The 25,490-nt window shown below is 37.2% G+C and overlaps 1 protein-coding gene across 1 annotated transcript in view; it reads left to right on the forward strand.

Annotated features, from left to right (window-relative positions):
* Positions 1 to 25,490, forward strand: part of ACAP2 (ArfGAP with coiled-coil, ankyrin repeat and PH domains 2) — a gene marked incomplete at both ends in the record, with an annotated part of 138,713 nt that overhangs the window by 36,770 nt on the left and 76,453 nt on the right. The window contains 2 exons of the mRNA XM_080696547.1: positions 13,598 to 13,655; positions 24,741 to 24,860. Coding sequence (XP_080552673.1) covers positions 13,598 to 13,655; positions 24,741 to 24,860 — 178 coding nt within the window. The remainder of the gene's footprint in view (positions 1 to 13,597; positions 13,656 to 24,740; positions 24,861 to 25,490) is intronic.

Raw genomic sequence — 25,490 nt, forward strand, 5'->3', positions numbered from 1 at the left:
CTTTTATTGCCTGTCTTCTCCTTCAGAATGTAAGCTTTAGGAAGGATCACTGCGTCCACAGAGAAGAGGCTGGGGGTAGCAAGGAGATGCTGTAGCAGCTACTGCCGCCTTAAAACAAAGTGTCTCTTTGGACTTTAAAATTGTTCCTATGCAGCTTATTTTATTTTTGCTTAATCAAATAAACAAGAGGGTTTTTCCATGTAAAAAAAAAAAAAAGAAGGATCACTGCTTATTTTATTCACACATCTGAAGCAATATTTATTGCTGTTTTTTGATAAAAGAAGGGAAATTTCAAGTTTCTTCATTTGTCAGAATTTTTCTAGGAAAAATTTTAAGTTTTTTTAAACATTTTTCCTACTTTTGGTTAGTCTGTTTTAATTCTTTGAATTTTCAAGGATTCTATGATTTTTTTTTTTTTTTTTGTACTGGGAATTGAACCCAAGGGCATTCTACTCCCACTTCTATTTTATTTTTTTATTTTGAAACAGGATCTCACTGAGTTGTGGAGGGCCTCACTAAGTTGCTGAGGCTGGCTGTGAACCTGTGATGCTCCTGTCTCAACCTCCCAGGTACTGGGATTACAGTGTATATGACCATTCCTGGCTTTGTTTTTCTTCTGTTTTCTCTGAAGATTTATTGTAGCAACTGTGTGAGGCTGGATGGGGGAATGGCAGATTGGAATAACTACAGGCTATATTGGAAAGTTAACATAAATGCATTTGCACTGAGATGGAGGTATATAATCATTATAAGTGGTCCTGGCTCTCAAATGACACATTTGTTTTTAAATGCTCTGTCCATCCATCCATCCATCCATCCATCCATCCATCCATCCATCTTTCCATCCTTCTATCCCTCCATCCTTCCATTCTTCCATTCTTTCATTGTTCCATCCTTCCATTTAGTAAACAGTACTTGGAAACAAACTGAAATATGGGCAGGTAGCTAATTGAACTGTATTTGGTACCTCTAAGTCCAGGCATGATGACCAGTAATTATCATTGTGTTGAATGTCAAGTGCTCTATTTGAAGTGAGCCCAGGTGCTGTGTGGAGATGGTGGTGGTGGGCTACTTTTTCTGCTAAGGGTAGAAGGTGCTTTAGTATTAAAAGTTTACTATCCTAAGTGATTTATTGTGTGACCATTGCCTTTAAAACACTGAGCCTATTTATTAAGATTTTAAATTTGTATTCTGTGTCTTATTTACAAATCTTGTATAATTGCAGGATTTTAATAGAAATGAAATAATATGTAAATGCTTTTCTAAGCACATTAAATGATTCCATCATTCAGTTTACTAATATTTCAAATTCAAAATTCTAGGGTTATTGCTCATTTCCTCTTAATATTTTTTCTTATATTTCATGTTACTATTCTATATTTTTCTCTTAATATAACAAATTCAGTATCATATAAAAGGTGTTATGTGTATTGTTGCTGTATTAATATAGATATTTGGTTGTATGAAGGTGTTATGTGCTTTATTCTGTATTAATACAGATATTTGGTTGTTAATGGAGGAGGCTGGGAATGCTGGGTGTGGTGGTGCACACCTGTAATTCCAGTACTTGGGGATTTGAGAAAGGAGAGTTGCAGGTTCGAGATCAGCCTCAACAATTTAGAGCTTCTATTTAGGAAGACTTTGTTTAAAAGGGGCGGGGGCGGGATGGGTGTGTGGCTCAGAGAGATAGAATGACCTGGGTTCAATACCTGTCACCAAAAAAAAAAAAGTTTTTGTTTGTGGTTATCTACCTGCTGTGATTTGTAGGATGTCCTGTGCTTCAAATGCTGTTTCCAGTTCTTGAAAATGATATTGAAGAACAGTCATGAAAGCAGAAATATAGCAGGTCTCTGGTTATGATTTTTGACAGTATTGTATAGACTGTAAGTTTGTAGTTCCTCCCCCCTCCCCTGCGCTTCATTAAAGTGGCTTAGCTTTCTCTTTAGATGAACTACTGTCTTTATTTTAGTTTATATCCTCTATGGTGAAAACTGGAAGGTACTGTTAACCATTCATTTGTTACTGTTTATTTACTGGTCAAAACATAACAAATGGACCATTTCTTTATTTTTTAGCTTGAAACAAGGCCGTGTGTGTGTGTGTGTGTGTGTGTGTGTGTGTGTGTGTGTGTCTGTCTGTCTGTCTGTCTGTCTCTTGTTCTATCATACTTTCCTATGACAGAGAAGAATGCTGTTAATTCCTGCTGTAATTATAGTGCCATTTCACCTGCTTCAATATGCTAATTCCCTAGACAGGAAACACAGGCTGTTAGAGGAGGATGAAGAAATGGAAATGGCTTTCTGAACTAGTACTGTTTTTTTTTTTGTAAAGAAAAAATATAGAATTATTTGGTATCGGATCAAATAAAGTGTTCCTTGTATTTCCTCACACTCATTTTCTATAAGTAATGAATATTTGCCATTGCATATGATAAAAATAACTTAGTACATAGCTGCTATCTATTATACAGAGGAAATGCTGGAAGTGACTATTGAAATCATCTACCTTTTGAGGGGAGAAGCCAGAGCCTTAGGAATAGAAGCTCTTGGACATTTCTTCTCCTCCTGTCCCAACTTCTCTGTGCACAAGGATGATCTGGGTGATATTTTAAGAGTTTAGCCTTTTCAGAAAACTGATGAGCTGGGATTTATATGGTCACTGACATTTGAGAAATAACTTATGCATATTAATTCACCAGCACTTACTGCTTTTATCTCAATCTTGTACTGTAGTTGGGCCGCATTTTTTATTACAGTCAGCTGTGGCCCTCATGATTTTATTTTGGATACTTCTATTGACAGGGAAGGCTTCGAGGGAAAAAGTTTGTTCATTTAGTTTTCACCACACTCCTTTAAAAATTCTTTTCTTAGCCAGGCATGGTGGCGCATGCTTGTAATCCCAGCGCTTTGGAGGCTGAGACAGGAGGATTGTGCAGGTTCAAAGCCAGCCTCAGCTACTTAGTGAGACCCTGTTTCAAAATAAAATATAAAAATAGGTCTGGGGGTGTAACCCTGAGGTAGAAAGCCCCTGGGTTCCATTCCAGTACCACACACACACAAAATTCTTTTCTTTTGGGAAATAAGGATAAAGTGCACAATCTATAAAAAAAGAAATAATGGTGCATGCTCAGGAAAATAAAAGTGTGGATGGGAGGAAAATATGGCTCTTTTTCCTCTAAAATGTTAAGTTGAATAAACAAAAAAACTATTTCCATCAATATTCATATTCCTTACCTTTTATAAAGTATGCAAAGAAGACTTGGAGAGAGAAGAATGAAACTTGTTAATATAAAGTCTGATGGTAATATAAAGTTAAAGTTAATATAGTTCATGACTTACAAGTGCCTCTCTTTCTCTCTCTCTTGAAAAGACAAACAAGGAGAGCCTAGAAGAAATCTTGCTTGGGGGAAGACAATCAAGTTTAGGTTCTAGCTTACCTTTGAATGCTTATTCCAGAATAATAGAAAATAGAATGCTAAATCTTAAAGTGATAATTCAAATGTTCCAGCCTGTGCCTCATCTTTTATGGGTGAGAGACTTTATAGTAATTGATAGAGAATTAGACTAAAATTTTAGTTTAGCTTCCATGTCTAGCCTTTTTTTTTTTTTTATGGTACTGGGGTTCCTGGAAGCTCTTCTACCTCTGGGCTACACTCCCAGACATATGTGTGTGTGTGTGTGTGTGTGTATTTTTTTGGAAATAGGGTCTCTTAAGCCAGCAAGGCTGGCTTTGAACCTGCGAGATCCTCCTGTCTCCGCCTCCCAAGCAGAAGGATTACAAGCGTGTGCCACAACACGCTTTTTTTTTTTTTTAAACTATTCTCTTTTCCATGATTGGACTGAATTTTTTTTTTATAGATACTGCCAGGTTTTCTTAGTAGTTTAATCTGAGCAAACAGGAACAGTTATCTCTCCTCTCCTTTCCTGTCCTGTACTGGGGGATTGTACCTAGAGGCATTCTGCTTCTAAGATATACTCTAGCCCGTCTTATTTATTTATTTATTTATTTACTTACTTATTTATTTATTTATTTACTTATTTATTTGTGGTACTGGGGGTGGAACCCAGAGGTTTTCTACCTCTGGGCTATACTCCCAGACCTTTTATATATTTTATTTGGAAACAGAGTCTCACTAAGTTGCTGAAAGCCTCACTAAGTAGCTGTGGCTGGCTTCGAACCCGTGCGATCCTCCTGTCTCAGCCTCCCAAGCCCATGCTTACAAGCTTTAGTTTTTATTTTGAAAAAGGGTCTTGTTAAGTTGCTGAGGTCTCACCAAATTGCTCCGACTGGCCTTGAACCTACAATCTTCCTGATTCTCCCGTCTCAGCCTCCCAAGTACTGTGATTACAAGCATGTAACTCCTGGCTCAGTTATAACATTTCTAAGATAATATTTGGAGAAGAAAGACCTTTTTATTCCATTCATTGAGACTTCTTGAAAAAAATAAAAGCAGACTTTTAAAAAGATAGTTTACTATTCTTATGTAATACAAATACATTTAGAGCCTTAATTTTCCTTTGTGCTGATGGCACTATTGCTTCACTTTTGTTTATATAGGCCCTTAGAGGAGTTGGACAGAATGCCACCTTGATAACCCTAGAAACCAAGTGGGGTTTATCATATTACATATTCCTCTGGGTCTATATTGAAGTTATAAAGAAGTTAGGAGAAGACTCCAGTGTGTTTCTTTTACACATAAACATTACAGATGGCATTCACTGGTTACTTACTGTCAGACACTGTGCTAAAGTTTTCATGTGTACTTTAAAATTTGTCATACATCTTCTCTATCATCTGTATTTTATAGTTGAAATCGAAACAAGGATCTTGTCAGCATTACACAGCTACTGAGAAGTAGACATCAAACAGATTATTTTTTAATTCCATCGCACCACTTCCCACATAAAAGTGTTACAGAGACCTAGTATAAAGGATCTAGAGCTGGGTGTGGTGGTGTACACTTGTAATCCCAGCATTCAGGAGGCTGAGACAGGAGGATTGCAGTTTGAAGACAGCCTCAGCTATTTAATGAGGCTCTCTGCAACTTAGTGAGCCTGTTTCAGAATAAAGAATAAAAAATAGGGAAGGATGTAGCTCAGAGGTCAAATGTCCCTGGGTTCTATCCCCAGTATCACCCCCCTCCACACACACACAGGATCTAGACTTTTTCTAAACAAAATAAGCAGTGGATTATTTGATTTAATGAAAGATTTAATGAGTGATTTCTCTTAAGAAGCAGGTGGCACAGGCCTGTAATTCCAGTGGCTCTGGAGGCTGAGGGAGGAGACTCACAGGTTGAGGCTAGCCTTGGTAACCTAGCAGAGACCCTGTCTCAGTATAAAACATAAAAAGTGCAGGGGCTGTAGCTCAGTGGTAGAGTGCCCCTGGCTTCAATCCCCAGTACCACAAAAGAAAAAAGAGGGAGGGGCTGTTTCAGAGTACTTAATAAGTGTATTTTTTTGTTAAAAGCGTAAAGGGAAACGTCTTTTGGGGAGATATGTTTTGTTGCTTCTTTCTTTTGGTCACCTAACGAGACATGGGCTGCCTCGTGGTTAGTGGCTTAGCCAGCATCTAGCTGTTGCTCTTCCTTTGCCAACAGTCGTCCAGCCTTGCCCAAGGTGGGGAAGGCAGTTGAGCTAAAGGAGGGAGTTGGCTAGGGATGGTAGTTACCTTGACACACACTGGTAATTTTTTCTGAGTGATTATTCAATAAAAAATCAGTTTTTAGGAATATATAATTTTACAGCATAATGTGTTATATAACATGGAATATAATGTTATATGGTATGTCATATACTAATATGTTTTATATACTAGACATAAGATTAGGAATACATATTTTAGTTTCAAAACCTGCACATTACATACATATTAAAATGTGTGTGATGTGTAGTGGTAGAGATCAAATCCAAGGCTCTCCTTGCTCATTCTAGGTAGGTGCCCTACCACTGAGCAGCACTGCAGCCCTGTGTATTATAATTTGAATGTGCATTATTATTTTATCTGTTTGATAATTCTGAGGAGGTAGGTATGACTTAGAGCCTCAAATCCATATCTAATTGTTTAAGGATGTTTATGTGCTTATTCATGATCTTGAATGTCCTGTTGGTGCATTTCAGGTTGCATCACCATGTGACCTGGTTTTAAATTATTAATTCCGGCCAGTTTGGTGGTGCACGCCTGTAATCCCAGGATTTGGGAGGCTGAGACAACAGGATTGCAGATTTAAGGCCAGCAGTGCTCAGTAACTTAGTGAGAATGTTTACAAATAAAAATTTTAATAAAATAGGGCTGGAAGAGCAGTTCAGAGACAGAGTGCCACTGGGTTCAATTATTTTTATTTTTATTTTTATTTTTTGCGTAATTGGGATGGAACTCAGGGGCATTCTACCTTCAAGTGACACTCCCAGCCCTATTTTTTTGGGGGGGGGTGGTACTGGGAGTCGAACCCAGAGGCTTTCTACCTCTGGGCTACACTTCCAGACCTATTTTTTTTATACTTTATTTGGAAACCGGGTCTCACTAAGTTGCTGAGAGCCTCACTAAGTAGCTGAGGCTGGCTTCGAACCTGTGTGATCCTCCTGTCTCAGCCTCCCAAGCGCAGGGCTTACAAGCGTGAGCCACCACGCCTGGCTCCAGCCCTATTTTTTATTCTTATTTTGAAAGAGGGTCTCACTGAATTGCAGAGGGCCTTACTAAGTATCTGAGGCTGGCCGCAAACCGCAGTCCTCCTGTCTCAGCCTTCCAAATGCTGAGATTACAAACGTGTGCCACCATACCCTCCTGGGTTCAATTCTTAATAACACACACAGCCCCCCCACGGATTATTAATTCCATTCTAAGGTTATTGCCAACATTGAAGTGAAAGCTTTTTTTTGTTGTTGTTGTTCACTATGAATCTTAAATAGATGGGAAAATAATTCCTTAATCATATTTCTTTTTTCTTTCAAATAATTTTTATATAGAAAATATAATGCTCATATTACACATCGTACTTAGTAATTTGTATGGATACTTTTTCAGTAGTTTAAAAAGTTTATTGCTGCACCAGGGGATGTAATTATCTAGATGGGGTGTGTTCTACTTTTGTGCCTCTCATGGAGTTTCTTTTAATTCACAGATAAAAGTGATCACCATGTGATTAGAAGTGACTCCGTGTTAACACTTGCTGCTGAGTTTCTTTCTCTTCTGGTTTTAATGTTTTCAGTTAACTGTTTACTGAATTGATCATAAAAAACTGATGTAAACTGATATAAAAATAGATGAGTTGTGGTGTTAATAAAAGATAAATATCTATTTTTCTGGATTTTGAGCTTATTGAGCTTACGAGGGTACAAATAGCTAGATATAAGTCCTGAAACTTATTTTCTTATATGTATGTCATATATGAGAAAGTCTTTTTTTTCTTTTTCTTTTGGTATTGGGAATTGAACCCAGGCATATTCTACCTCTGAGCTACATTCCCAGCCCCTACTTTTTAAAAATACTTTTATTGGTGCATTATAATTATATATTATAGTGATAATCAAAGAGATACAATCATACATGCACACACTGCTTCATGTCTTACCCCCAACATACAAACCACACCCCCCCTCCTTCTCTGAAATGTGCGTGAGATTGGTAGTGATACTTTCATATATGGACTTATTAACCTTCTTTGAACTGTTTTCTTCTTCCGTTCTCCTTTTTCCCTATCCCAGTTTCCTTCTACTGTTCTTCTGGTCTCTCTACTCATTTTTTCTGAAGTCCTTTTTGTTTCCTATTTTCTCTCTAGTGTCTTCATACGAGAGAAAACAGATGACCCTTGACTTTCTGAGAGTGTCTTATTTCACATAGCATAATGTTCTTCAGTTCCATCCATTTTCCTGCAAGTGACATGATTTTGATCTTTATGGCTGAGTGAAATTCCATTGTGTTTATGTAACACATTTTCTTTATCCATTCATCTGTTGATGGACACCTGGGTTGATTCCATAATTTGGTTATTGTGAATTATGCTGCTATAAACATTTTATGTATGTATCACTATAGTATTTTATAATTATTTTGGAAAAATACTAAACAGTGATATAGCTGGACCATATGGTGGTTCCATTCCTAGTCTTTGGAGGAACCTTCATACTGATCTCCACAGTGATTGTACTAATTTAAAATCTCACCAACACTGTATAAGAGTTCCTATTTCCCCACATCCTTGCCAGCATTTATTATTGTTTGTATTCTTGGTGATTGCTATTCTAACTGGAGTTAAGTGGAATCTCACTGTAGTATTCATTTTCATTTCTCTAATTACTAATGCCATTGAATATATGTGTGTGTGTGTGTGTGTGTGTGTGTGTGTGTGTGTATATATTTTTTTTTTTGGTGGTGGTACTGGGGTTCCTGGAAACCCTTCTACCTCTGGGCTACACTCCCAGACCTATTTTTATATTTTTTTTGGAAACAGGGTCTCAAGCCAGCATGGCTGGCTTTGAACCTGCGCCATCCTCCTGTCTCCGCCTTCCAAGTGTGGGGATTACAAGCATGCGACACCACGCCCAGCTGAATATTTTTTATATATTTATTCGCCATTTGGGGATTTATTTATTCAATTCAGTTGTTCACTTTTTGATTGGGTTATTTGTTTTTTTGGTGTGAAGTATTTAAGTTCTTTATATATTTTAGATGTTAGTCCTATATCAGAGAAATATAGTTAGCAAAGATTTTCTTCTATTCTGTAGGCTTTCTTTTCAGACTCTTGATTGTTTCCTAGACTGAGTAGGTGAGAGGAGAGGTGCTTGCCTTGGGGAGTGATAACTAAATTTATTTATTTTCTTTTTATTAACTTAAAAATTACACGAGATGCAGTTGTTCCAAATAGTGAAACAATTTAGAAGTAAAAGTAGTAAAAACTGCAAATCCTTATTAACTCTTTCTGTTCTCTAATTCTGACTCTTCAAGTTAGAGTTAATAGGTTAGTATATATGTTTTTATACATTTGCCTATATGTGCCAACATTTTTTTCTTCTAAAACATTGATTTCATACTATACATTATTTTGTAACTTGCTTTTCCTTGCCATGTACATATTTCTCCATCAGATAAGAGATCAGCCTCATTTAAAAACTTGCTTACAGGTATAATAGGGTGGATTATCATTTATTTACATCATTCCTATTGGAAATCTCGGCGTATAGCCTATTTCTAACAGTGAATATCCTTGGACAGATATATTAGTTCTAATGTGAGAAATAAGTTTAAATGATGACTTAGATGAAGGGAATGAGATTAGACTGAGGGAGAAATGTTTTATAGACTAAGCAAACAATATATAGTTTGAAAAACACTGCTGAAGACAATGGCCAACTGTTGGTCAGAGGAGAAGCAGTTCTGCTTTTACACTGTGGAAATATGTTACTCTTGATTCTTTTTTTTTTCATTTGCCTTCGCTTTATTTATTTTTTTAATAAATTTTTATTGGTGCATTGTAGTCATACTTCTTAATATGATAAAAAAAACTTGAGATATACATGCACACATCACCCAATCAGCCCTTACCCAATCCCTAACCCCTACCCTCCCCCTCCCTCCTTCCCATGCTTGGTTTCCTGATTAACTTTGATATGTTTAAGTACATCATTTGCTTTAAAGAATTTCCCTCTCCCCCCACCATCCCCTCAGATAGGTCACTTTAATTGCTCCTCTATATGATCTCTTCTTCATCTAGAGTTCCTCCTGTTACCCATTTCTCCCTAGTTTTTGCACATTAGGGAAAGCATCTGATTTCTTATATTTTGTGACATTTTACTGCAAATGCCATAATTTTGCTCTCCTTTATGGTTGGGCAAATTCCATTGTGTACATATCCCAGAGTTTTGTAATCCACTCATCTGTTGAAGGACATCTTGGCTGGTTCCACAGTGTAGCAGTGGTAAATTGTGCATCTATGAACATGGTTGCTCATGCATTAGTTTGGTATTTTGGTTTTCATTCTTTTTGGTAGAAACCCATAGGTGGTATTGCTGGGTCATATGGTAAGTTTGTTTTCCTTCTTCTGAGGATCTTCCATACTGTTTTCCAAAGTGATTGCATTATTTTTTATTTTTATTTTTTTTTTGTGTGTGTGTGTGTGTTTGGGGATGGAACTCAGAGGCATTTGACCTCTGAGCTACACCTCCTGCCCTATTTTTTATTCTTTATTTTGAAACATGGTCTCACTAAGTTGCAGAGGGCCTCACTAAGTAGCTGAGGCTGTCCATGAACCATAATCCTCCAGTCTCAGCCTCCTGAATGCTGGGATTACAAGCATGCGCCACCATAATTTTTTTTTTTTTTTTGGTGTTCAATTCCAACTATCTTTCTTTCTTTTTTTACTTTCTTTTTTTATATTTACATATTTATTTATTTTCAGAAAAAATCTATCCTAACATGAAATATGAACTCTAAACACCCAAAGCAATCTCAAAAAAGAACACAGCTAGAAGATGTACAATTTCTGATTTCAAACCTTATAAAGCAACAATAATCGAAACAGTGTAGTACTGCTTTAAAGGCAGATATATAAACCAGTGGAGTAAAATAAAAAGCCTAGAAATAAATTCTTCCATATATGGTCAAGTTATTTCTGACAAGGTTTCCAAGAACATTTGGTGAAGGAAATGATAATCTTTTCTCTAAATATTGTTGAAAAATAACAATTACATGAAAAGGGATAAAATTAGACCCTTACCCCAAACCAGATACAAATATTAACTCAAAATAGATAAATGACCTAAATGTAAATCTTAAGACTATAAACTTTTAGAAGAAAACCTGGGTCATAACACTTCACAACATTGAAATTGGCAGTGATTTCTTGGATATGATTCCAAAGGCACAGGCAGCAAAAGAATAAACTAACTTCATAAAAAATAAAAAATATTGTACATCCAAAGACAATGTAAACAGAATTAAAAGTTACTGATAGAACGGGATAAAATATTTCCAAATGCTATATCTGAGGGTATATTAATATTCCAAATAGAAATCCTAAAAATTAGCAACAATAAAAGCAAACAATACAATTTAGAAATAGGTAAAAGACTAAAATAGGTAATGAATCTCCAAAGATTTTTATATTACCAATAAACACATGAGTATCACTCATCATTATCATAATATAACTAATCATTAAGGAAATACAAATAAAAACTATAGTGAAATACTACTTCACATTTGTTAGGATGGCTACTTAACATGAATTACCTTGCTCCAGCCCTTTACCTTGAATTTGTATCTATCTTTACTTGTAAAGTGTGTTTCTTGTAAGCAACAGATGGATGGATTCTGGTTTTTAATCCATTTTGCCACTTTATGTCTTCTTATTGGGTAATAGAGGCCATTTACATTCAGTATGATTATTGAGAGATGACTTTTCTTTCCTAACATGTTAAGATTTTATTTCTGTTTGAAATACTGTTTATTATTCTTTGCTTAGTTGTCTGCTGGATAGAAAATCTTGTTCCTCTGGTTCTGGTGTGTATTACCTATTTCTTCTTTGTAGTTAATCTCTTTCAGTGTTTTCTCTAGCGCTGGTTTTGAAGACATAAATTCCTTCAGTTTCTGTTTGTCATGGAAGCTTCTTATTTCCCCATCTAATTTGATAGAAAGTTTTGCTGGGTAGGAAATTTTTGGCTGGAAGTTGTTTTCTTTCAGAGTTTGGAATGTTACTCCAAGCCTTTTTGGCTTTTATGACTTGTTTTGGGAAGTCTGGAGTGATTCTAATTGGTTTGCCTCTGAATGTCACTTGGCCCTTTGTTTTTGTTTCCTTTAAGATTCTCTGCTTGGCTTCTACATTGGTCATTTTGACAGTTATGTGGCATGGGGAACCTTTTCTCTTATCCTGTCTAAAGGGAGTTCTATACGTTTTCTGGACCAGTGTATCGACGTCTTGCTCTATTTTTGGAAAATTTTGTGCTATTATTTCTTTGAAGAGATTATTGATCCCTTTGGTTTCACCTTCTTTTCCCTCCTCTATTTCAATTATTCGTAGGTTAGCTTTCTTAAAATGTGTCAGATTCCTGATGTCTGATTTCTTTTTCTAAGTTATAAATTATGCGTTCGTTTTTGGAGTGATCATCTTCTAGGAGCGATATTCTATTCTCCATGTGGTCTAATCGATTGTATATAGTTTGAATTGATGCCTTTACTTCAGTGATTGCATCCTTTATTTCTTTTAGACTCTCTCTAAATTTTTTTTGAAATTCCTGTATTATTTCTACAGTTACATTCCTGATTTGATCTTCTGGAGATTTCTGAATTTCTGTGTTATCAGGTTCTGATAATATGGGGTTGTGGGTATTCATTGCTCTATTGTTGTTCCTCTTTCCCATGATTTCAGAAGTTTGTGCCTTCTTTGGGTTCTTCCCTGGGTCACCACGACTTCACTTAGGGTGCTCTGGATCTTGAGTTTGTGGTAATCTCAGCCGCCACTACTCCTTTACTGGATTGTATTGTAAAGTCTCAGACCCAGGAAGTTAATCAAGGCTGTGCAAGACTGTGGGGGTGCTGGGCTGGGTGTTGTGCCATGGGGAGCTGCGACTAGGGTGTGGTATCTCTGTCACCACTACTCCTTCACTGGGTTGGACTGCAAAAGCTCAGACCCAGCGAGATTATCAAAGCTGCGTTAAGTTTCTGGGGGTGCAGTGCTGGGAATTCTCCTGTTGGGGCCGCAATTTCACTTACAGCTATTGTGTGCACTGATCTGGAGCTGTCGCGAGCATGGTGAACTCGCTGCTGCTGCTGGCAATATGGCACTGCTCCCATGCTCTCGGCCATGAGGCTGGCGTATTTATTTTCTGGTTTTGAGCTTCGTTCTGAGTCCCTGGAAGGTGTGATGAGCTTGGCCACTGGGAATTTTAGACGTTCTTTGCACTGGAAGAACTGCTGAATTACACCTGAGTGATCCGCATCTGCTCACTTCAGCTCCTTGCTTACCTTTCCTCTCTGGAGCCTGCTGCTGTGAGGTATAATGGTGCCAGTGTGGGCTCCACAAAGCGGGGTGGTTTCTTTTCTGGTCTCTGGTTGTTCTTCTAGTCTTCTTTATCTCTGTTCCTTGTGTTTACATATTTTATTTCTCTGCTGATAGTGTTTTCTGGCTATGAAAAGTGCTGATTTTGTGGCAATAAAGATCGAGTGTTAGCAGGATTCGTAAACGGTGCTTTTCTCAGTTGCCATCTTCCTGGAAGTTCCGAATTGTTCATTCTTCATTCTAAGTTATTTATTACTTTATTTGATGTATATGTGTTATGTGAAATACACACACACACACACACACACACACACACACACATTTTATTTTATTTTTGTGGTGTTGAGGATTGAACCCAGGGCACTCTCCTATTGAATTACATCCCCTGCTTCTTTTTATTTTGAGAAAGGGTCTCATTAAGTTGCCAGCCTCCTGCCTCATCCTCCAGTTGGCTGGGATGAAAAGTGTGTACCACTGTACCCCGTCATGAAGTATGATATTTTAAGCATTCATATCTAGCTTCTCACTTAGAATGAAAAGTTATTTTTCAAGAGTAAAGTATACATTTTAATATAAATGCAATAACTTAATTTTATACTTTTCTAGGGCTGCTTTGGAAGAAGTAGAAGGAGATGTGGCAGAATTGGAACTAAAACTTGATAAGGTAATTTTTACATTTTTACCTTTTAAAACACTAATTCTTATTTTTTGTAAATAACAATTAGTACATACAGTACTTGTTGGTTCATATTTCTTTGTGTCTTTATGAGGGTAAATACTTTTATCCCAGTTTCACATATGAGGAAATTAAGGCTGGAGACATTATGTAGCTTGCTCTTTTTAAAGTCCAATCTAAGGGTCAGAGTGAGAATTTGTATTCACATCTTATTTTAGAGTGCACTAAATATCTTTTATGTAATTGGGCACATTTAATTATGAATTTGATCTCCATATATGAAAGATACATAATACTGGGTTCAGTTGTTTCAGTAAAATATGTTAAACCTTAAAAAAAATTGTCCATTTTCAATTAAATGCCACAAATACTTAAAATACTTAATGATACAGTAAAATTTCATGTAGAATAAGTGTACATTGATTTCTACCTTCTATATTAAATATTGATAATATTTTTAGATGTCTTGCCAGAAAGTATTGTCTACTCTGTACCAGGGAAAAGTAATAGACTGAGTAAGATACAGGTTCTGATCCATTTGCTCAGATGTTCTTCTGCAACTGTTGTTCACTGAAATGCCCCTTTTAATCTCTGGAAATAAGTCATATGTGTGTGTATATATATAATAATATATGTATGCACACATATATATATATATATATTTTTATTTTTGCAGTACTGGGGATGGAACTCAGGGGCTTTCTATCTCCAAGTGACACCCCTGCCCTATATTTTATTCTTTATTTTTAAACAGGGTCTCACTGAATTGCAAAGGGCCTCACTAAGTAGCTGGGGCTATCCATGAATCACATCCTTCTGTCTCAGCCTCCCAAATGCTGGAATTACTAGCGTGCACCACCACACCTGGCTTATATGTATATATTTGAAATATCTTTTCTGAAAATATTTTCCTAATTGTGCAATTACTTTTATAAATGATGTTGTGGTAAAAAGCAGTGCTTCTTAAATCTCACTGTATACCTAATCCCCTGGGGATCTTATTTTGTGGAAATACAGATCAATGGTACCTGTGATTCTGCGTTTCTACTAGATTTCAGGTGACACCCCTGTAGTTGGCTTATGGACCATACTTTGGATAGTAAGGATAAAATATATGTATTAATTAGGCTGAACATTCTGGGGAACATTCTAAAATGTTGAAAATCTTGAAATTGTTACATTGCTATATAATACAGATACTATAGAAACTACATAAAGCAATAATATTAGTTACTTATGTAAAAATTTAATTTTTTTTTTTGGTGGTACTGGGGTTCCTGGAAGCCCTTCATCCTCCAGGCTACACTCCCAGATGTATTTTATATTTTTGTTTGGAAACAGGGTCTCCTAAGCCAGCCCGCGCTGCTGGCTTCGAACCTGTGCAATCCTCCTGTCTCTGCCTCCCAAGCACGGGGATTACAAGCGTGTGCCACCACACCCGGCTAAAATTTAAATTTTAAAAAATGTTTAGTAATGTTATAATATTATTCTTGTATAATTTCTAAGGTGCTGCTGTAATACATAATATCTTTTAGATTTTTGTAATAATTCTGTGAGGTAGGTAGAACAAGTGTTGTTATTCTCATGTTTTAGATGAGGATACTCAAGCATAAGAAAGCAAAGAAGACTTGTATTCAAATCACTAATTTAGAAGAGCAGAACTAGGGGTCAGATCTTCTCCCTGTGCTTTTTTTTTTTTTTTTTTTTTTTGGTGGTACTGGGGTTCCTGAAAACCTTTCTACCTCTGGCTACACTCCCAGATCTATTTTTATACTTTTTTATTTGGAAACAGGGTCTCTTAAGCCAGCGTGGCTGGCTTCGAACCTGCGCGATCCTCTTGTCTCTGCCTCCCAAGTGTGGGGATTACAAGGGTGCGCCACCACGCCCAGAGTTCTCCCTCTGCTTTTTAAAAATAGTTCAGTGCTCTTGTGTACCACTGTGCTTTAATATCCATGTTGGGAGCATGTGCTACTTGGATGTTTTTGAGGAACAGTAGCAAGCTTCTAGGCAAGTGCTTAAAAAATTTAATATTTTTATTTTAGGCAAGTATATTATTTTCAAGATCTTTGTTTTCTACTTAAAATTGTATGTATGGGATTTTCGGTACAGTTTATTCATTATTATTATTACCATTTTATCTGAGGCGTTACATTAATTTTCAGATTCTTTTTGAAGTAAAGTTTAAACCCTAAAGGCTGATAACAGAAGATGTGATTTTGATTTTATGGTAAATTTACCAGAGAGTTTATTAGACAGGTAGGCTTTTCAGAGAATCACATAGTAGTGTAATAAAGATGTCTACCTTTTTTAGGTAGAAGAACTACATCTAAATCATATGAAACACTGTGTGTGTGTGTGTGTGTGTGTGTGTGTGTGTGTACCTCAAAATTGAAAGTACCCAAATGGATAGAATCCACTGACATTGTTTTTGCCAATGATTTTGCTTATATGAATAGTTCTATTTCTTTGTTTCATTTTGGTGGGGTTAGGATACACTGGTAGAATCTTAAAACCAATGTACTCAAATTTAAAACAAATTATTAAAGTATTGACATTCAGTATTAAGATCTCTAAGCTCATTCTAGAGTCTCTTATCTGAAGGTCTACTAAGGTTATGGTAGAAACTTGACAGCATTTAAAATATCTCCTTCCCCTACAAATTCCATAGGTACTCTTATAATTTTCTGGTTTAAAATATGAATACCTTATAAAATGTACATTTCCAAAATTCTTAAGCTGTTATTTATACTTATTGAGAGAGTTGTCATAGAGCCTGAGAAACCAAGAATTGGTTGTTAGTGAGGGTGTTGTCATTGACAGACTAATGGTGGGGAAGGGTTGTCCTAAGACTAGTTTAGTGATTTCATAACCTTGTGCAAGGCAAGTTCCACCTATAGTATCATTGTAGATCATGCCACTGCAGGTTAAACTGGCTTGATGGCTTTGCTGGTATCTACTTTCCTTGTACTGAATGCTGCCAGTAGTTACATTCTTTCTCGTGAGTCATGCTTCAAGGGTTGAATCGGCATTGCGTGCTGGTCCAGTTGCTGATCCATGCTGCCAGGGGTTCTGGCATTGAAAATATTGTAGTTGCCATCTACATATAATTTCTGTATCTTTTCCATCTTTTCACTGGTATGCTTGTTCCTGTTTGTCAAGTAGGCACCCTCTAAATCTCAGCTCAAGTGCTACCAAACTTCGGCTTTTCTTCTGTGGCATTGTTTCCGGCACATACTTCTGTTTAAATTATGATAATGTTATTGTCATTTTTGCTTTGCAACACAGCCCAGTAATTAAGAGGGTAAAGCCAGGAGCTGCCTGGGTTGAATGTGGCTCTGTCACTCAGTGTGGACATGGGTGAGCTCCCCAACCTTTCTGTGCCTCTGTTTCTTCATCTCCCAAATGGGGAACATAAGAGTATCTATATTGTTTATTTCATAGGGTTCTTGTGAGAATAGAGTGAGATAATGCATTGTAAAGTGCTTAACTTGGTTCTTGTTACATAGTAAAATCAAATGATGATGTTTATCTAACAGATTATTAGCTCCTTGAAGGCAGACCATCTTTAAAACAAAACCACATTTGTCGTGCACTCACTGGGCCCAAAGCCCTGTACTTCCTTATATCATCCCTAATCTTCACAGCGGTGTTGCAGAGTTGGTATCATCTTAGACTTACACATGATAAAATGAGAATTAGGATGCTACTTACTTAGAGGTAGTTAGCGAGAAGTTGTATTCTTCTCATCTGACAAGCTGTCTGTGACATGGTGACCTCACCATGTCACATGTCACCATGTCACCATGACAACACTATTGAATGAATGAGTTAGGGCTACTAGTTTGATAATTTTGACTAACTTGACATTTACTCTTAGGTTAAAAATCTTCCTCCTTTTTGGGCTTATATTAATCATTTATAATCTCATTCACCATTGTTATCTAAAAAGGCAAAGTCTCAGTCTCTCTGTGTCTCTGCTCAGGACAGTTTCTTGTTTCTCTGGTGCCTGTGATGGTGACCTTTATGCAAATTCATTGCCTGTTTCCAGGCCTGTCACTCCCAGTATCCCTTGGGTTGGAATGCTGATAGCTGCTTCCTGACGCAGTCTCTCGTCCTGGTTCCCAGCCTCACTGCCACATCTGCTCTTCAAGCTCACCCAGACCTCCGGCCTTTCATCCCTTCTTCTGGGGATATTCCAGATCCTTTGGGAATTCACTTCAGTGGACTTTAAAAAAAATTTTTTTTTGTAGCTGAGCATGTGGTGCACGCTTTTAATCCCCATACTTGAGATGCTGAGGTGGGAATATCGTAGGTTCAAGGCCAGCCTCAGCTACTTAGTGAGACCCTGCACATCTTAGTGAGACCCTGTTTCAAAAGAAAGAATAAAAAATATGGCTGAGGGTATAGCTTGGAGGTAGAATGCCCCTGGGTTCAATCCCCAGTATTGCCCTAAAATTCCTTTTTTTGGGGGGGTACTGGGGATTGAAACCAGGGGCATTGTACCATTGAGCTACACCCTTAGCCTAGTTTTTGTTGTTTTGTTTTGAATCAAGGTCCTTCCATGTTATTGAGTGTCTTACTGTGTTGCTAATGCTGTCCTTAAACCTATAATCCTCCTGTCTCAGCTTCCCAAGTACTGGGATTACAGGTATGCACCACCATGCCTACATGCCTAGCTTACTTTTTTTTTTTTTTTAATGGTAGTAGAGATTGAATTTAGGGGTGTTCTACCACTGATCTATACCCCAAGCCCTTTTAATTTTGAAACAGAGTCTCACTAAGTTTTGCCCAGGTTTGCTTCAAATCTGTATCCTCCTGTCTTAGCCTCTAAAATATTAGGAGTATAGATGTGTGTCACTATGCCTGGCCTTCAGTGTACTTTTTTTTTGGGTAAACTCTTAAGATAACATCAACCTAACATGAAACCCATCATTTTCGACCTACCATGAAATCCACCATTTTCAAAGTGGTTTTTAGTATACCACCCCCAGTACCACCAAAGTGGTTTTTAGTATAGTCATGGTGTTGTATTGCCATCACATTAATTCCAAAATAATTTGATTATCTAAAAAGAAACCTTATACCTGTTAGCAGTCACTCCCAGTTCTCCTTCCCTTCATCCTATGGGAACTTACTCTACTTTCTGTTTCTATAGATGTGCCTCTTCTGTACATTTCCTATAGTGGGAATCATATAATATTTTGTCTTTTGTGACTGCCTTATTTCACTTAACTGAAGGTGTTTATTTTATTTAAAAAAATTTTTTTTTTTGGGCAGAGCTGGGGATGGAACCTGGGGCATTCTAACTCCAAGAGACACCCCACCCCTATATTTTTATTATTTATTTTGCAACTCAGGGTCTTCCTGAGTTGCAAAGGACCTCACTAAGTAGCTGAGGCTGTCCTCAAACCACGATCCTCCTGTCTCGGCCTCCCAAATGCTGGGATTACAAGCGTGTGCCACCACGCCCATCTTAACTGAAGGCTTTTGAGGTTCATTAGTGCTGTAGCATGTATAGCACTTCTTTTTTATAGCAGCATTATATGTTGCTGCATACCATATTTATCTAGTCATTGGTTGATGGACATCTGGGTCATTTCTTTCTCTGTTTTTCTATTATGAATGATTCTGTGATTAGCCCTTTCAGCCTCCTTTTCTTTCTTCCTTCCTTCCTTCCTTCCTTCCTTCCTTCCTTCCTTCCTTCCTTCCTTCCTTCCTTCCTTTTTGTACTGGTAATGGAACCAGGGATATTTTACTTCCGAGCTACATCCCCAGCCCTATTTTTTTTTTTAATTCTTTATTTTGAAACAGTGTCTGACTGAGTTGCAGAGGGCCTCACTAAGTAGCTGAGGCTTTCTGTGAACCGTGATCCTCCTGTCTCAACCTCCCAAATGCTTGGATTATAAGCATGTGCCACCATGCCCGGCTTCAGCCTACTTTTAATTTTACATTATTCAATTCTCTCCAGAGACTTTCATTTCCCTTCTATAATACACCTGTCCTACAGAATTTATACTTTTTGTTTTGAGATGGGATCTTGTCCAGGGTGGTCTTGAACTCCTGAGTTCAAGTAATTCTCTTGCCTCAGCCTCCAGAGTGCTGCAACTGTGGGCACACACGACCAAATCCAGCAGAACGCTCATCGTCTTATCTAACCATCTCTGTTATCTGCCCTATACCTAGGCTATAAAGCCCTTTGAAACCACTTGCCTGAGCATCCTTGAAATTTTGGACACAAAATAATTTTTCCAAAATGCAATTAAGTTCTTCTCTTGCTGCCTTTCGTGGCTCTTTAATACTTCACTGTTTTCTCAAGATTTACTACTTTCTTCTTCATTCTTAGCAGAATGACTTTTTTTTCTGCTGGTGGGAATATCTTTCTTGTTCCTAATCTAGAAATTTAGAATCTGTTCTTTCAGTTTCCTCCTTTGAGCAAGTAAGTATCTTTCCCTGTGTAATTCCAAACTTTCTACCTCGTCAGCAGTTTGCTTTTACCATCTCTTTCCTTTCTGTTTATCTTCAGCAGATAAAGATGCTCAAGGTTGTTTCTTAGAAAAACAAAACAAAAGCAGATATCGATGAGACTTCTCTGTCAAGGAAGCTCAAATCTCTTGGACAGTTACCACGTGCCCTAACAAGTTGTGCTGTGGTCCTTATGTTTTCATGTATATTACTGTACACTTTTATAGAAACCTAACATAGCTTAGTACCATTGTTGTGTACCACATGGAAGAAAGAGTAAACGTTTCCTGAGGTTAATGTTACCCAGGCCCAGGTAGATGGTTAAGCATGGCAACAGGATTTAAACCTAAGCAGACTGAGCTGAGAACTCTGTGTTTTAGCTATGCTGTGCTATTAATAGTCCCTTTTTACTTTACAGGAACCTTTGATTTAATTATTTTTGAATTATTTAATTTGTTGAATAAGTAGTACCACCTGTGTGGTTTAGAATCAAAGGTAAAAAAGTATGTGCCCAGTGAAAATTAGTTATCTTATAATTGATTTGCTAGGGGAGTACACTGACCTAGTTTCTTGTGTGTCCTTGGAGTAAATTTCTCAGTATATGAAAGATTACATGGATTTGCCAGATGTGGTGGCGCACGCTTGTAATCCTAGCGCTTAGGAGGCTGAGACAGGAGGATTGCATAGGTTCGAAGCCAGCCTCAGCTACTTAGTGAGGCTCTCAGCAACTTAGTGAGACCCTGTTTCCAAATAAAGTATAAAACAGGTCTGGGATTATAACCCAGAGGTAGAAAAGCCCCTGGGTTCCACCCCTAGTACCACACACACACAAAAGAAAGATTACATGGATTTGCACTCTTTAGTACAAATATCTTCCCATTCTAACAAAAAATTAGTGCCATTTTAGCTGGGCATGGTGGCACATGCTTGTAATCCCTGCGCTTGGGAGGTGGAAACAGGAGGATCGCACTAGTTCGAAGCCAGCCTTGCTGGCTTTAAGAGATCCTGTTTCTAAGTAAAAAAAAATATAAAATAGGTCTGGGAGTATAATCCGGAGGTAGAAGGGTTTCCAGGAACCCCAGTACAACAACAAAAAAATTAATGCCATTTTATATTTTGATTTTTCTTTTTATGTCTTAGATACTGATATTTGTTATTAATCAGAGCTGTCCCTTTGTGTGTGTGTGTGTGTGTGTGTGTGTGTGTGTGTGTGCGCGTGCAGTGGGATAACCAGGGTGGTGCGTAACTAGGCAAGCACTCTACCTTTGGCCTGTCCCCTCTTTTTTTTTTTTTGCGGTACCAGGGACAGAACCTAGGAACATTGTACTTCCAAGCTACACCCCCAGTTCTATTCTTTTAGTCTTTTTAAAATTTTTGAAACAGAATCTCACTGAGTTGCGAAGGGCCTCCCTGAGTAGCTGAGGCTGTCAGCACACCCATGATCCTCCCGTCTCTGCCTCCCAAATGCTGGGATTATAAGGGTGCTCCACCACACCCAGCCTCTTTTTATGGTTGAATTTTATTACATTATATGGATATAATTTATCTAATTGTCTTTTGATGGACACTTAAGATTGATTACAATCTCTATTTTACCATTACTGCAAATAATAGTTTCAGATATGTCATGTGGCTTATGTGCAAATAAATCTGTATGATACATTTTTTAAAGTGAAATTGCTAAGCTAGAGGGTATATATATATATATTTTAAAGTTTGACAGCTCTTGCTAAATTGCCTTCAATAGAAATATAACCAATTTATATTCCTACTAACAATGTATAGGAGTACGTGTTTGCCCTTATTTATCCTCCCTAAATAGTATTTAACCATATTATTTTGATCCTGTTCTGTAAAAAAAATGATAATTTATACATTTATCTTGTTATTGCTGTTTTTTGTGGTACTGGAGATTGAACCCAAGACTGCTGTACTTCTGAGCTACACCCCTAGCCCTTTTTAGTTTTAATTTTAAAACAGGGTCTTACAAAGTTACTGTTCACTAGCCTTGAACCTGTGATCCTTCTGTCTAGAAATATTTTATTTTATAGACAAATTTATCAATTCCTTTTTCTTTTTCCTGGTGTGTGTGTGTGTGTGTGTGTGTGTGTGTGTGTGTGTGTTACTGGGGATTGAGCCCAGGTGAATTCTACCTCTGAGCTACACCCTCAGCCCTATTTTTTAATTTTTATTTTGAAACAGGGTCTTGCCAGGTTGATGAGAGTCTCACTAGTTGCTGAGGCCATCTTTGAACCTGCGGTCCTCCTGTCTCAGCCTCCCAAGTACTGGGATTACAAGTTTTCCTTGTGGTTTCTGGGGTTTGCATCCTTTTCAGAAAAGGTGTTTCCCATTTTGAGATTGTAAAAAAATACTCTTGCTTTCTGATTTTATTTTATTTTTTTGAAACTAGGTACTAGGAATTGAATGTTCTACCTTCAAACTACACTTCTACCCCTTTTTATTTTTTTAATTTTGAAACAGTTTTGCTAAGTTGCTGAGAGTCTCACTAAGTTGCTAAGGCTGTCCTCAAACATGTCATCCTCTTATCTCAGTTTCCCAAGTATTGAGATTACAGGCATGAGCCACCATTCCCTGCTTCTGATTTCATATTTTTATGTTTAAATCTGAACTTAGTTTAATCTGAATTTAATTTTGGAATTTGGAATTTTTTTCTCTTATTTTCCCCTTCAGATGGTTATCCAGTGTCTCTAATGTCATTTATTAGATAACACCCTCCCCAACTGGGATATCACTTTAATGAAATCCTGCACATTTATATGTTTCTTGATTATGTATTCTAATTCAAATGATCAGTTTGTTTATTTACATTCACTACTAGACCTCCAGTTACTGTATTTTTGTGATGTATTTTAATAATCATGTAGGGTTAATGTTCTCACTTTGTTACTTTTTTAGAAAAATTATTTTCTGCTACTTTATGTTGGTTACTTCATATGAACTTGAGAGTCAGTTTTTCTGCTAAGATATTTTATTTCTATGGTACCAGGGATGGAACCTAGGGGCATTGTACCGCCGAGCTACACCCACAGTTCTATTTTGTAGTCTTTTTGTTTTTTGAAACAGGGTCTCACTGAGTCACAAAGGGCCTCACTAAGTAGCTGAGGCTGTCTGCAAACCACAGTCTTCCAGTTTCTACCTCCCAAATGCTGGGATTACAATCGTGCCACCACGACTGGCTGATATTTTATATTGTAAATAGCAAACCATTTGAAAGACATCTCTTCCAGCATTTCTTTTCCTTTCTGTGGCAGTGGGGATCTAGCCTAGGACTTCATACACACAAAGAATGAGCTCTACCACTGAGCCACATCTCTGGCCTTGCAGGCATTTCTTATAGTGGGCTCTGTAGAGCATTGGTCACATAGGAATGCTTCCTTCAAAAAGAATTCTATGGCCAAATATTTTGGGAAAATACATATTTCATCTTTTGATGCACATTAATATGTGAAAAGCTTTTGGAGTGGGGTGTAGTTCAGCGGTAGAGCACTTGCCTGGCATGCATGAGGCTGTGTGTGTTTTGTGTACAAGTTTAGCAATATCTTGTGCTACCTTTTCTAGAATTCAGTTCTCTTGAATGTTCTTTATTTGCTCATGGATAGTTTTGTCATAGAACTTGTCTGTGCTCTAAGAAATTTGTTTCCTTCTGTTTGTCTACTGGTTAGAATAAGAGAGCAGAGATTTTATTTTTAACTTCTGTTCCTCTAGGTCTTAGGACAGCAGTTTTAAATTATACTCTTGAGATCCTTAGGAGTTTTGTAAAGTTTTTCTTGGCTCTTTTTGCTTTTCTTGGTGTCCCTCTTTTCTAACCCCTTCACTCTTCTTCCCTTCTTCATCTAGAACAGCTTCACTTGTATCTGTTTTTAATATTTGACATTCACTCAAGATTTTGTTTACAAAAAATGTTTTATTTCTGAGAGAAAGAAAGTTGTAAAGGTAAAAAGAGAGGGATGGTGGAAGGGAGAATGAAAAGAAGGAGGAGAAAAAGAAAGGCTGGCAGAGAGAGTAAGAGAGAGAGAGAGAGAGACAGACAGACAGACAGACAGACAGAGACAGAGAGAGAGTCTCAGACCCGAGGCTAGCACAGTGCCTCAAACAGTAGCCATTTGGAGAAGTATTTTTTCAGTTGTGGTGGGTTAATCAATTCAGACATCTTATATAACTACACTGAAATGATCAGCATGACTAACCTACCATACCAGTTTACTCACCTTTCCTCCAGCATACTGAAGTTTTAAAAAGAAAAATTATATTTTCATTTTACTGCTAGGAGGTATTTAATAGATCTTTATGGGTTATATTATGGAACTGAATTTGACTTGATAAAATGACTTTTGTTGTTGTTGTTATCTAATATCCTCTGGGTCCTAAAAGGTTCACTCTTTTGGTATAGCTTTCCTGGGAATTTACTTCATAAGCCAAAGGAATAAAGAAGAATTTTCAATTAGTCTGTTTTTGGTTTGTTGATGAAGTATACTTTGTCTTAACTAGGTTAAGTCATGTAGTTATTGTCAACACTTGTTCAACTAAGTAATTTGTAAAATTAATGTTATTTGTAAAATTTCAATCTGATGTAATTTTTTTCTTTTTCAGCTTGTGAAGCTTTGTATTGCCATGATTGATACTGGAAAAGCCTTTTGTGTTGCAAATAAACAGTTCATGAATGGAATTAGAGACCTAGCACAGTATTCTAGTAACGATGCTGTAGTTGAGGTTAGTATACTTATCATTATTACAGTTAAAGTGATAAGTGCAAAACCTTATGTAATCATGCATCCATTTGATTTCTTAATAGTTGCAATGATACTTAAAATTAGACGTAGAAAAGCTATCACTCCTTTGTGCTATGCTATACTATTCTGTTTTCTGAGAGTTAGCCCTTGAAGGCTGACTTGCTTTTGCAAATCTCTCCTAAACCAGCTTCCCAGTGTTTTGCTAGTTTACTAAGGTGTGCTTGCTGCTGAGTGGGCTGAAGCTTCTGCCACAGGAAGAGCAGGCTTATGTCACCAGTAGCTGTACATGGGCACAAGCAGAGCGTGTTAATCTATGAACCTGACCTACCCATGTGCATAGAGGTTAGCCAACTAGCCTAGGTTAGCTTGAATCCTTTGCTGTGCTCTATGGTATTATATTTCTTTCATAATGAATCATAACTGGTGAAGAAATTAGGTGTGATTTAATGATTATTTGATCCATAGATGTTTAAAGGGGCACAGTCTTGATACCCTCAAACAGTTTTACTTTTTGGGTTATACCTACCAGAGAGAGGACAATTCTTTGACTAATTCTTTGACTTTTCTAGGTTTTATTTGTTACCATGTGCAGACTTGACCTCTCTACAAA

This window comes from Muscardinus avellanarius (genome assembly GCF_963383645.1).
Source record: "Muscardinus avellanarius genome assembly, chromosome: 5".
Classification (NCBI taxonomy): domain Eukaryota; kingdom Metazoa; phylum Chordata; class Mammalia; order Rodentia; family Gliridae; genus Muscardinus; species Muscardinus avellanarius.